This window comes from Naegleria gruberi (assembly GCF_000004985.1).
Source record: "Naegleria gruberi genomic scaffold NAEGRscaffold_7, whole genome shotgun sequence".
In the NCBI taxonomy this organism is placed as follows: domain Eukaryota; phylum Heterolobosea; class Eutetramitea; order Acrasida; family Naegleriidae; genus Naegleria; species Naegleria gruberi.
This window is the reverse complement of record NW_003163320.1, coordinates 454106-464940: the sequence shown is the minus strand read 5'-3', so window position 1 is coordinate 464940 and position 10835 is coordinate 454106. Positions and strand designations below refer to the sequence as shown.

At 33.8% G+C, this 10835-nt stretch overlaps 5 protein-coding genes and 1 pseudogene across 6 annotated transcripts; 5 read left to right on the top strand and 1 right to left on the bottom strand.

The window, feature by feature from the left end:
• Positions 1–132: 132 nt before the first annotated feature.
• On the top strand, positions 133–1764 carry NAEGRDRAFT_63671 (uncharacterized protein; the record flags this gene model as incomplete). The annotated part of the gene is made up of 1 exon (XM_002681188.1): positions 133–1764. One exon carries the CDS (start codon positions 133–135, stop codon positions 1762–1764), a length of 1632 nt encoding a protein of 543 aa, XP_002681234.1.
• Positions 1765–2333: 569 nt separating this feature from the next.
• On the top strand, positions 2334–3275 carry NAEGRDRAFT_78518 (N-acetyltransferase; the record flags this gene model as incomplete). The annotated part of the gene is made up of 1 exon (XM_002681187.1): positions 2334–3275. The coding sequence occupies one exon, from the start codon at positions 2334–2336 to the stop codon at positions 3252–3254; it is 921 nt and encodes a 306-aa protein (XP_002681233.1). The 3' UTR covers positions 3255–3275.
• NAEGRDRAFT_46590 (uncharacterized protein) lies at positions 3259–5878 on the bottom strand (the record flags this gene model as incomplete). The annotated part of the gene is made up of 2 exons (XM_002681056.1): positions 3259–4773; positions 4871–5878. 2 exons carry the CDS (start codon positions 5876–5878, stop codon positions 3259–3261), a joined length of 2523 nt encoding a protein of 840 aa, XP_002681102.1.
• A 375-nt stretch (positions 5879–6253) lies between these two features.
• On the top strand, positions 6254–6324 carry NAEGRDRAFT_t116 (annotated as a pseudogene). Its single transcript has one exon. The product of its transcript is annotated as a tRNA-OTHER (tRNA).
• Positions 6325–7049: 725 nt separating this feature from the next.
• NAEGRDRAFT_63668 (uncharacterized protein) lies at positions 7050–7463 on the top strand (the record flags this gene model as incomplete). The annotated part of the gene is made up of 1 exon (XM_002681186.1): positions 7050–7463. One exon carries the CDS (start codon positions 7050–7052, stop codon positions 7461–7463), a length of 414 nt encoding a protein of 137 aa, XP_002681232.1.
• Positions 7464–7781: 318 nt separating this feature from the next.
• On the top strand, positions 7782–10835 carry NAEGRDRAFT_78517 (fimbrin; the record flags this gene model as incomplete). The annotated part of the gene is made up of 3 exons (XM_002681185.1): positions 7782–7829; positions 8528–8973; positions 9054–10835. 3 exons carry the CDS (start codon positions 7782–7784, stop codon positions 10807–10809), a joined length of 2250 nt encoding a protein of 749 aa, XP_002681231.1. The 3' UTR covers positions 10810–10835.

Below are 10835 nucleotides of genomic sequence, written 5' to 3'. Positions count from 1 at the left end.
TGTTTGAACTATTGATTGTTAACTCTGTTAGGATCTGGTGAAGGGCTTAACAAACTAAAACAAGGAGATTATGATTTTGCAGTTTCTGAAACCTCTTTAACAAAAACCGAACTAGAAGATCAAAACTTGGAAATGGTTCCTCTCTTTATTTCTGGGGTAGCTTTGTTGTACAATATTCCCAACTTTAAGTCACAACTTATATTGAGTAGAAGTGCTGTTGCTGGTATATTCTCTGGTGAAATTCAGTATTGGAATGACAACAGAATACAGCAGACCAATAGTGAAACATTACCAAATCATCCTATTCAGCCTATAGTAAGATCTACATCTTCAGGTTCTACAAGTATATTTACTTCTTCTCTGTCACATTTCAGTCCTACCTTATGGAAATATGGTAAAGTTACAATGTTTCCGAATATAACAAGTACCAATTTTGTTTCAGTTTTAACAAGTCTTGCTGTAACTGAAAGTGTTATTAAATTGGAGTATTCTATTGGATATGGCAGCCCTGCTGATGCAGCTTTCATGTCAATTCCAGTTGCGAAAATACTTAATAAGGCAGGAAATCCTGTAGCTCCAAGCATTAGCTCATTCAAAGCTGCTGCTCAGAATTTTCTAACTGTTGACAATTATTTTGTGGAAATTGTTGATGGAGACGCAGAAAGCTATCCTTGTGCAGGTGTGAGCTATTTTCTTTTTAGAAAAACCCTTTCAAGTTGCGATAAGAAGAAATTCATATTCAACTTTCTATCATGGATTTATACAATTTCAACTCCATCAACATCTGACCTGATATTTGAGACTAATTATTTTGCCCCCATTCCAAACTCATATAAGGAGCACTTGGTTAACAGCATTGTTAACCAGATATCCTGTGGGACACTCACTCTGAGTTCTTTACCACATTTGGAACAGTTTGGATATGCAATGATTGCTGTGGGTTCTGTTGCATTGTCTTTGTGTTTTACGTTGGCATTGGTTGGTGGTGTGAGATGTTATTACGTGAGAAAACACAGGGAATTGCACAAGATTATGAGTTATATTGAAGAAGGACCTTCTGGTAAACCCATTTTGATAATGTTTTCAGACATTCAAAACTCAACCAAAATATGGGAGCATGTCCCAAAAGAGGATATGGATCATTGTATAAAGAGGCATCATGAAATTGTGAGGTCGCTTCTTACAGCATTTAATGGATATGAAGTTAAAACAGAAGGTGATTCCTTTATGGTTGCTTTTGGATCAGTTGTAGATGCTGTCAAATGTGTAAATTTGATACATACACGTATGATGAAAGAAGATTGGCCTCCATCACTATTATCATTCCCAACAAATGTAGAAACAGTGGACGACGATGGTCAAATAATATTCAATGGTTTTAGAGTTAGAATGGGATTACATTTCTTGAGTGAAGGTGAATACTCTGCACAACTTGATCCAACTACAAAAAGAACAGATTACTTTGGACCTGGAGTGAATTTAGCTGCGAGAATAGCAGATATTGCATTGGGAGGATCCACGTTTATTAGTAAGGAACTATATGACATGTTGGAAAATAATTCAAATATCGAGGAAGAATGTGGAAAACTCTTTCTTAATTCCTATGGATATCATTCACTTCAGGGTATCAAGGAAAAAAGAGAATTATTCATGATGCTTCCAAATAGTTTAAAAACTAGAGAAGGAAGATTTATTCCAAACTCAAAGATGCAATCTAATGGCAGTACCAATGCCATACTCCATTCCAATGAGAAAAAATATTAACCCTTTGACAAAGCTCTGAAAGGTTCTTCAACTCTAATATGATTTGGGATAGTGGTTTCGGAAAAAAGTATGATCGGATTGGAATTTCTTTTAGCTCTATAAATTAGCTTAATTACTTTCCTACATACAACGTTTCGATTCAACATGTTCAATAGGAGGTATACACGGTCTGATTCATAAATTGGATATTCAAGGCTCATTACCTAATTTTCAAGTCCGGTCTTGAAAAGAAAAACATATGTATATTTCACACATAAAGAAAGTATTTCAATTAATAAGGAATGATTTCATACCATGAATGGCTACGGCCATATCACGATGAATGCACCTCATCCCGTCCGATTTGAGAAGTTAAGCATCGTCGAGCCACATCAGTACTGAGGTTGGAGACAACTTGGGAACCTGTGGTGCTGTAGTCTTTTTCCTTTTACCAATTCGTGTGAAAATTTCAACTATGGAAATTCAATGTTATTCAATAGATATATCTGTCTGATATTTTCAACGATAAAACCTCAAGTTTGTTGGTTTGCTTGTAAAGATGACAAAGTTTTTAAAAGTAACACAAAAAAATGAAACAAAACAACAAACTCGAAGTTTTATCGTTCAATGAGTTGGTCCAGCGAAGGCTCAATCATGATGGTGGTGATGAGGAAAAGATACGTTCGGAAATACAAAATCAAGTACACGACATTTTTACGAACGGAATGATGGATGGTGTTCCGAAAGATTTGTTCAATGATTATGGAAAGATTGTTGGTCTATTGTTTGGTGTGGATCAAGGAAATGGAAGTACTTCATTGGTGGCCTTGTTTCAGGAATATTATGGATACAAGTTGCAATTTTTCATTTGGTCTACGTTTTATATTTCGTGGTTTTTGATTGGAAAATTGTTGGGTGTTGAAGTTGTGGAAGTGACAAGATTGAAACTGATGGTTTATGTTGGATTTTTGGTGTTATTGAGTGGAATGTTGTATGCTGTTTTTAAATTTGTGCTATTGCCAATTATTGCTAAGGATATGGGAAAGTACATTATGAAGAATAGAAAATCAAACGAGTTGGGAGATATCAATAATTATTATGCAAATAATAAGAGCAAACCAGAGAATAATTTCTTTTTGGCTATGGATGGTGATGAAATTGTTGGTCATGTTGCTCTCGATAAGTGGATTTATCCAGGTGATAAGGTTGAAGATGCTGAATTCATTGAAGAATATGAAAAGTATCAAATCAATCCATTGAAAATGATTGAAATTAGAAGAATGAGTGTAAAGAGCTCATATCGTGGTGGAGGTGTGGCTACTGTTCTATTGAGATATGTCTTCAAGTATGCTCAAGAATTACAAATGAATAGAATCATTCTCAAGACTAGCTCACTTCAATATGGTGCTAGAAGACTGTACCAGAAACTTGGATTTGAAATTTTGGGTGTCACCCAATATATTCCACCAATTGCGATTTTCAAATTCATGCTCGACATTTCAAAGAAATAATAAACTATTTATTCTTCTCATCATCATTTTGGGGTTTTAAGGATGGAACAATTTTCAACAATTGGAAAATTGATTTTACAGTATTGAATGAAAATTGTAGAGTTTGGATGAGTCCATATGCTACACTCGTTGCCCCAGCATGAACACCTACTTTAATGGCAGCTTTCCTCGATAACAACATTAAACCAATCGTTGCCAGAATTTTCGAAATGATAATGACTATTCCATTGAAAGGAAGAAACATGAAAATAAACTTTAAAAATCTGTGGAATATTCTACTTTTTCGTACCAAATAACTCATTGCAAAAAGGATGAGTAGGTCTACAGTGACTCCCTCTCTGCTCTTCAACTTCATTATATCATCTAGTTGCATCCTCTGAACTAGTTGATTTTGTTGGAGCTCTTCCACCGTTTTGTAATATTTTTGCATGAAAGAGGAGAGAGAAGATTTGTGTTGTTCAACTTCCTGATTTAAACCCTCTACAGTATCATTGAGATATTCCACTTTTCCATTTAAATTAGCCACAACCTTTTTACTCTTATGGAGTTCTAGTTGAAGTTTTTGTGAATTCACAGCATTGGCAAAGTTAGCTACCAAGTTGATCGAATTAAGTTTAAAATTCAAAACATTCATTTTGTGTTGTTTCATATGGAATTGATTCAGTAATAGCATTGCATTCCTCAAATCCCCTTTTTCCTCTAGATAATGATGAAATAATTCCTGATGTCTCTTCTCAACTTTAGTTACAGCTGGAGTTTCCAAATTTCCATTTGTATCATTCCTCAAACTTGATAATTGTTTAGATGTTGATTCTCGAATTGGTATTATAATATTATCTACATTAAATTGCTCGTATTGTTCCAAATCCATTGTGGATGTATCCATTAAGGATTCAAGACTTCTCCTCGAGGAAGATTTCTTCTCCAACTTGGATGCATTAGGTGTTGAGAAATTTTCAACATTTGACCGTTTAGGAAAAGGAGACGATCGTTTAGGAGTTGATGGAAATGTTTCTTGTATAAATGATTGTTCTGTTTGTCGATTCAAAGATGATGTACTTGATTGAATTAGTGATGGTGCTGATGAACTGTTAGATTTTAAAATTGGTTTTTCTTCATCATCATCGAATAAATTATCATAAATCTCCTCTTCCTTTCTTTTTGATGTCATCAAATTATTATTATGATTATTATCAATATTATTACAATCCAAATCAAAATTTTGTACAGGTGTTGGTGAAGGATATTTGGTAAATAATGATGGAGAATATTCTGGATCTTTCCGATAATCATTCTTGATCGGACTAGGAGCCATATCAATACTAGTCTCTGGTGATGAAAAGTATTCAATTTCCTCATCCAAAGATTTGTTTGAATTATTTACATTATTATTTGGTGTTTGATAGGAGAATCCACCATCTTTTTGTATTCGGGATGGAGTTGTTGGTTCCTTTTGTTGTTGCTGTTGCTTACTAAAGGATCGAGGCGTCAGAGAGGACGAAGAAGGTGTTGAATTCTTCTTGGGAAAGAGTGAAGATGAAGATTGGGACATTTTTTTTAACGTTTACTTTTTTCAATTTCCCGCCTTAGTGAAAAATTAATTTATTGAATTACACTTGATATTGTAATTGATCATTCTGAGTCAAAGTATTAATCAATGGATGAAGAGGATAGCCTGCAAGAATAGAGTTTTCAGCTTGTTTGGAGTGAAGAATGGAAAGTTTTGAATCAGTGATAGAGGTCAATTCTACGAAATGATTGGCCTTGTTGATATCTTCCTCTTCACTAGTTCCAAAAACAATTAATCTTCCATCTAAATTCTTGCATTGGTTGGAAATTGCTTTTAGTTGAGATGGGTCGATATTGGAGGAATGAGAAAATGAGAGCATGATTCTTAATTCAATAACAGTTGGCTTATCATTATCCATATTGATTGGAAGAATAATCATATAGGATGCTTTGAGATCTTTTTGTAGTTGACCAAGTAATGGACGAACAACTTCAATACAGTCTCTTTCTACTTGTAAATCCAACTCTAGGAAAAACCTAGTTGAATCAACATTCTCCACAAAGTTTTCAGGTAGCACAAATAGACCAGGATTAATATCCTTTCCAACAGTTTCATCATCCATTCGAATTGCCTTTAAATAGGATTCGAGAGTTTTCTCCCAAATTTCTTGAGAAGGAGTACCAACACAATAAGTCTTTGGCTTTAATGATCTGGCTGGCTTTAGAATTTCAGCAGAGAAAGTCATCCACTCACGAGAAGCTCCATGTTCATAAAAACTTCTATTGTCCAAGTAAATTTCAGTGCACTCCAACACAACAGGATCAAAATCCAATTCTTCTCTATGTGCTTCAATAGATTCATCTTGTGCCCATGAGAGTGGTTTTGTATCAATACCACCATGTCTCAATTTTAATTCTACACTTGTCTGTGGCACTCCCATCGATAAACTTTTAAAGGATGGTTGATAGTGTGGGTGTTGTCCAATAGAGAGAACCTCTTGTTTCATCTGTTCGGCTAATCTCTGATCTTTGGAAACTCTGAACAAGTAGGTTATTGTTGTTGGTGTATCCCTTGATGTAGCCGATGCGCATGGAGTAAAGCCATGTTGTATCATCTCAGAAGCAGCGTGGGGAACGTACAATCCAATATACTTGCAAAGCAAAAGATTGATGAGGATTGTATTCTGTACATCCTTTCGGTGCTTCTAGAATTTCTTGAAACTTGGTTTTTCTTGGCTTTTTGTGATCATCAGAAGAGTTATTTTCATTATTACTATTAACTTGATTTATCATTCTCAAGTATTCTTGTTGGTGATAAATTATTGCTTTTTGTTCTTGAAAAATTTGGCTACATGTTGAAACGATAAACCGTTTAGGGTTGATATTTTTTTTTGGTAATGTGGCGCTCCATTCATTTGTTCACACTTCATTGATGACAGTTTATTAAATCACACTATCTATTATTATAATATTTGATAGACTAATAAGAAGCGTCGATGGTTTAGTGGTAGAATACGGCGTTGCCATCGCCGTGACCCGGGTTCAATTCATTTTGATAGTATGAATTATTGTGAAATGAATAGTTGTTTCTCAATTTCAATTTGGGAATTTCATTTCCCGTTCTCCAACTCTATGTAGGATTTTGCTTTTATTCTTGTTAATTCTGTTACAATGTATTTCACATTAGGTAATTCCATAACCCGTTACCTAACTTCCAACTTTTATTTCCAACTTTCCAATATTTCCAACATTCAATGAAAAATTGAAGAACAACATTTGTTAATAATTCAACATGATGTTTCACATCATGAATTAAAAATAATGAACAGAATTCAACATGATGTTTCACATCATGAATAATAATAAAATAAAACATTCATAATTTCATCATAAAATTAAAAGTTAAATGAGTTCCAAAAAAGGAAATTTCAATTCCCGGTCGACGCATCAAATCATAATTTTTAGACACTATTTTCTTTTTAAAAATGTTCCAGTTTTTATAGTAGATAGCAGACGTATATTTCTCTGTATGGTCCAATTTTCATTCATTAATTCATTGTATTTATGAAGATGTTAGCCTCCGATTGATCATCATTTTTTTATTGAACTTTTAAGCTTTCCAAAAATAAAAACAATTTTTTTTGTCCCGTTAATTGAAATGGACCCTTCAATAAACACCAAATTTTTTTTCCAAGCCCTCTTCTATTAATAAATATATTGTGGAATGACCTCTATTATTTAACTAATCAGCCTACAATCCACTCAATTCTAAAGAAAAAAAAACAAATGACACAAAAATCACAAAATGTTTTCCTTCACTGCTCAACACTTCTTGAGTTTCATCATTTCTTAGGTTTAGCAATCGATCCAAATAATCAGAACCAACTGTATCTTGCTCAACATTTTATCAATTATTCTTCTTATTTCTGCAGGGATCTCGACAATTTCATTCAACAATATCAAACTTCTCCTATTGAGATGTTATTTGAAGAAAATGAGGAGAAATTGTTGATATCAGAGGAAGGAGAAAAAGTTTTGAAAGATTTTAATGCTGATACTTTTCAAGTTTTAATTTCATTCTTGCAAAATTCACCAGAAGAAAGAGGAAAAATGTATAAGAATTGTATGATGGGCCTTAAAAAGGGAGATTATTCTACTTTCAAATTGGTTTTTGGATATTATTTTGCAAGTAACCCTTAATTTTTGCATCTTGCCACAAAGCTAAATGTCAAAAAATAATTTTTTAACAAAAACAAAAATTCTTGCTTGGTAGTTCTAATTAAGGCAAGATATCTAGATATTTGTCTTTTATTGTCCACAATTACCAAAACTGAACGTGGATCAAACCGCTTAAATTACAATTCACACAGTGTGAAAGAGAAATTTACACCACACCAATAAACATCATCGAATTCATTACACACACATATTGTTAAAAAACAAGACTGTTGTTGCATTGGACATGGTTAAGGCCGTAACATTTCAACGATCGTCCACAATGTTGAATGAAGTCACAGAATGTGTGCTTTCTATAGGATAGCTTTTCAATTAAATTTGTTCACTGAAGTAAGTAACATAACTTTAAGAAGGTTTCAATAATTTATCAAGTTCTTCCTCACTTCTAGTAGCTTGTTGCATGTTGCATTCAGCCTCCTCACAAATCCATAATAGTATTTTTGTAAAGTGTGTAAACTACAGTGAATGCTCGCAGTTACTCCTATCATGCTTATTACCAAAGATGAATAGTACACTATTTAATGACTCGCTTGTAATCGAAACTTGATTTTCCAATATTCAATGTTGTGTAAAAAGCTTTCGAATACCTTTGAATTGAATATTGCTATGAAATTAATATGAAGATTTCTAATAAATATCAAATGTAAGAAAACAACTCCGTATGGACTGAAATTAAAAAATTGTTGAATTTGCTGAATTAGAGTTTCGTTTCTGCTTTCGAATAGCTTGTGATGGCTAAAGCCGAGTCAAATCGGTTGCCTGTCAAGATGTGAAAGACGTCGATTACGAACGGTCAAACATTTCAAAAAAATTGACAAGATTTAATCGCCTAACAAGGTACGTTCGTCTATTTCACCCACTTTCGAATAGTATTCTCGTCATCAATTATTTTGTGGAACCTGAAAATCCTTGTCTTGCAACCAATGTTGTGACCACGATCCTCGATATGTATTCATATGAATTTCCTCATCTCCACCTATTATATAATTTTATACGAAACCATCAAACTATACTAAACTCAATAATAGATGATTAATGGATCACCTAATCATTTAATCAACGGAGGCCATCGTCCAAGACAATCCGTCATTAAATCCCACACTGCTCATGGTAGCACCATGACCATCACCCGTTCAGAGAAACGTTGTTTTATTCGATACGTGAATACTGTCATGTCACAAGCAATTCAAAAATTCACCGAAGAAAAGAACAAGATGATTGAAAATGGTTCTTGGAATTTCATAACGAGCACTTTACAACAACAAGCAGAGGAAAGAAATGGTGAGAATGGTGAAATTTTATCTCCTAGAAGTGGTGGTGCTGGTGGTGGTGGTAGAAGACAACGAAATGTTTTGGCAAATTTGGGAGATTTGGCTGTGATTGAATATTGGAAACCATTGGAAGTGGTTGGTGCGGAAGAATTGGAACAAAATGTTGAGATTTTTGATCGTTTGCAAGATGGTTTGGTGTTTTTGTAAGTTTTTTTGATGAATAGACAAGTTAATTGACTTGGATTTCAATGAATTGAAATGAATTGAATGAAATGATGATTAGGCACTTGATTGAAAAGATTCAAAGTGGTTTGATTGACTGGAATAAGGTTAATAAGAGAAGTATTATTGCACCTTTGGACGAAATTTCAAAATTCCAAAAGATTGAAAATCAAGCAATAGTTATTGATCTATCTGGATCTGTTGGTTGTCAAATTGTTGGAATTGGTCCAAGTGAATTGGCAGAAAAATCACCACAACCATTATTGGCTTTATTATGGCAACTTATTAGACAAGATGTCACCAAACGTTTGAATGTTATGCATTCTCTCAGATTAATTGCTCTCAAGGAAGAGCACGAAAGTGTAGTTGACTTTATGAAATTACCAGCTCAACAATTATTAACACGTTTTGTGAATTACAATTTGAAACAAACCAAATCAAAGAAGGTTGTTGTAAACTTTTCAGAGGATTGGAAAGATGGTGAAGCATTCTGTTATCTCATTAAGAACATTGTTGATATTAATAATAGATTCAATGGAAAGAGAGTTTCATCTAATGGTGAAGACGACGACGAAGATGAAGCAAAGGAAAATGATTCACAAAAACAATTCACCGATGAACAAATTGAAGAAATTTTGGCCATTGAAGATAAGGAAGAAAGATCAAAGAGAATTATTGCTACCGTTAATGAGCTTGGTTTGAATCCAAATATGGTTCATATTGAAGCTGAAGATATTCACACTGGTGTCAATACATTGATCATGACCATGGTCAGTAGTTTGTTCAATGCTACCAATTTGAATGGTTTGCAAAGTGATTTGACTGAAGATGCAGAAAAGATGACTCAATTGAGAAGAGAAATTCTTGACAACTTTTTGATCATGATGAAGGATGATATGCCAGAAATTAACAAGCCAGAAATGAAGGTCTTTTTGGAATTGGTTAAAAAACTATCAGATGTCAATATTAAGGAAATTGAAGAAAAGATTGTCGAACAAAAAGTTCACAAATACAAGGTTGAAGCCAGAAAGCTCAAGAAACAAGCTTACGTTCAATACAATCTCTCTGAGCAATACAAGAGGAGAATTGAGGAATTGGAAAAGATCATTGCTGACCAAAAAGTCACCATTCAAGAAAAGGAAAAGATCATTGCTGATAAAAACGAAATCATTTCCGAGAAAGACAAGAAGAATCAAGAACAAGCTGATCGTATCAAGGAATTGGAAGAAGAACTCAGACGTGTTAATGATTCTAGAAAGGATGATTTGAAGGTTTTAGGTGCTGAAGATTTCCTCAACAGTGAAAATATCACAGCTGAAGAAATTAGAAAGAAGACAAGTCAAAAGATTGAAGAATTGGTTAAGCGTGTCAAAGTTCTCAAGGAAACTCTTATTCAAACAAGAAAGGATCTTAACTATGGTATGACTTTGAGCTCTGCAGATGCCGAAACTAAACTTGCTGAATTTAGATTTGGTCAATTAACAGCTGAAAGATTAACAACCGAATTCAAACCAACATTTGTTGGTATGGTCGAAAAGAGAGGTAGATTGAAGAAGAATTGGAAGAAGAGATACTTTATTCTTCTCAACAATTACATCTTTTATTTCACTAAAGAGAAGGGAGGAGCCTTGAAAGGATTCCTTCGTATTGAAGAATGTGAAATTGATCGTGAAGAGGAAGAAAACAAGAAAGGTTTTGTTTTCCATATCAAAACTATGGGCAGAGTTCTGAGTTGTAGAACTGAAAGTTATGAAGTTAGAGAAGAATGGATCAAGTGGATCTATGAAAATTCCAGAATTATCTTACAAAATGAATAAATATCTTGGTAGACACATTTGTCAAA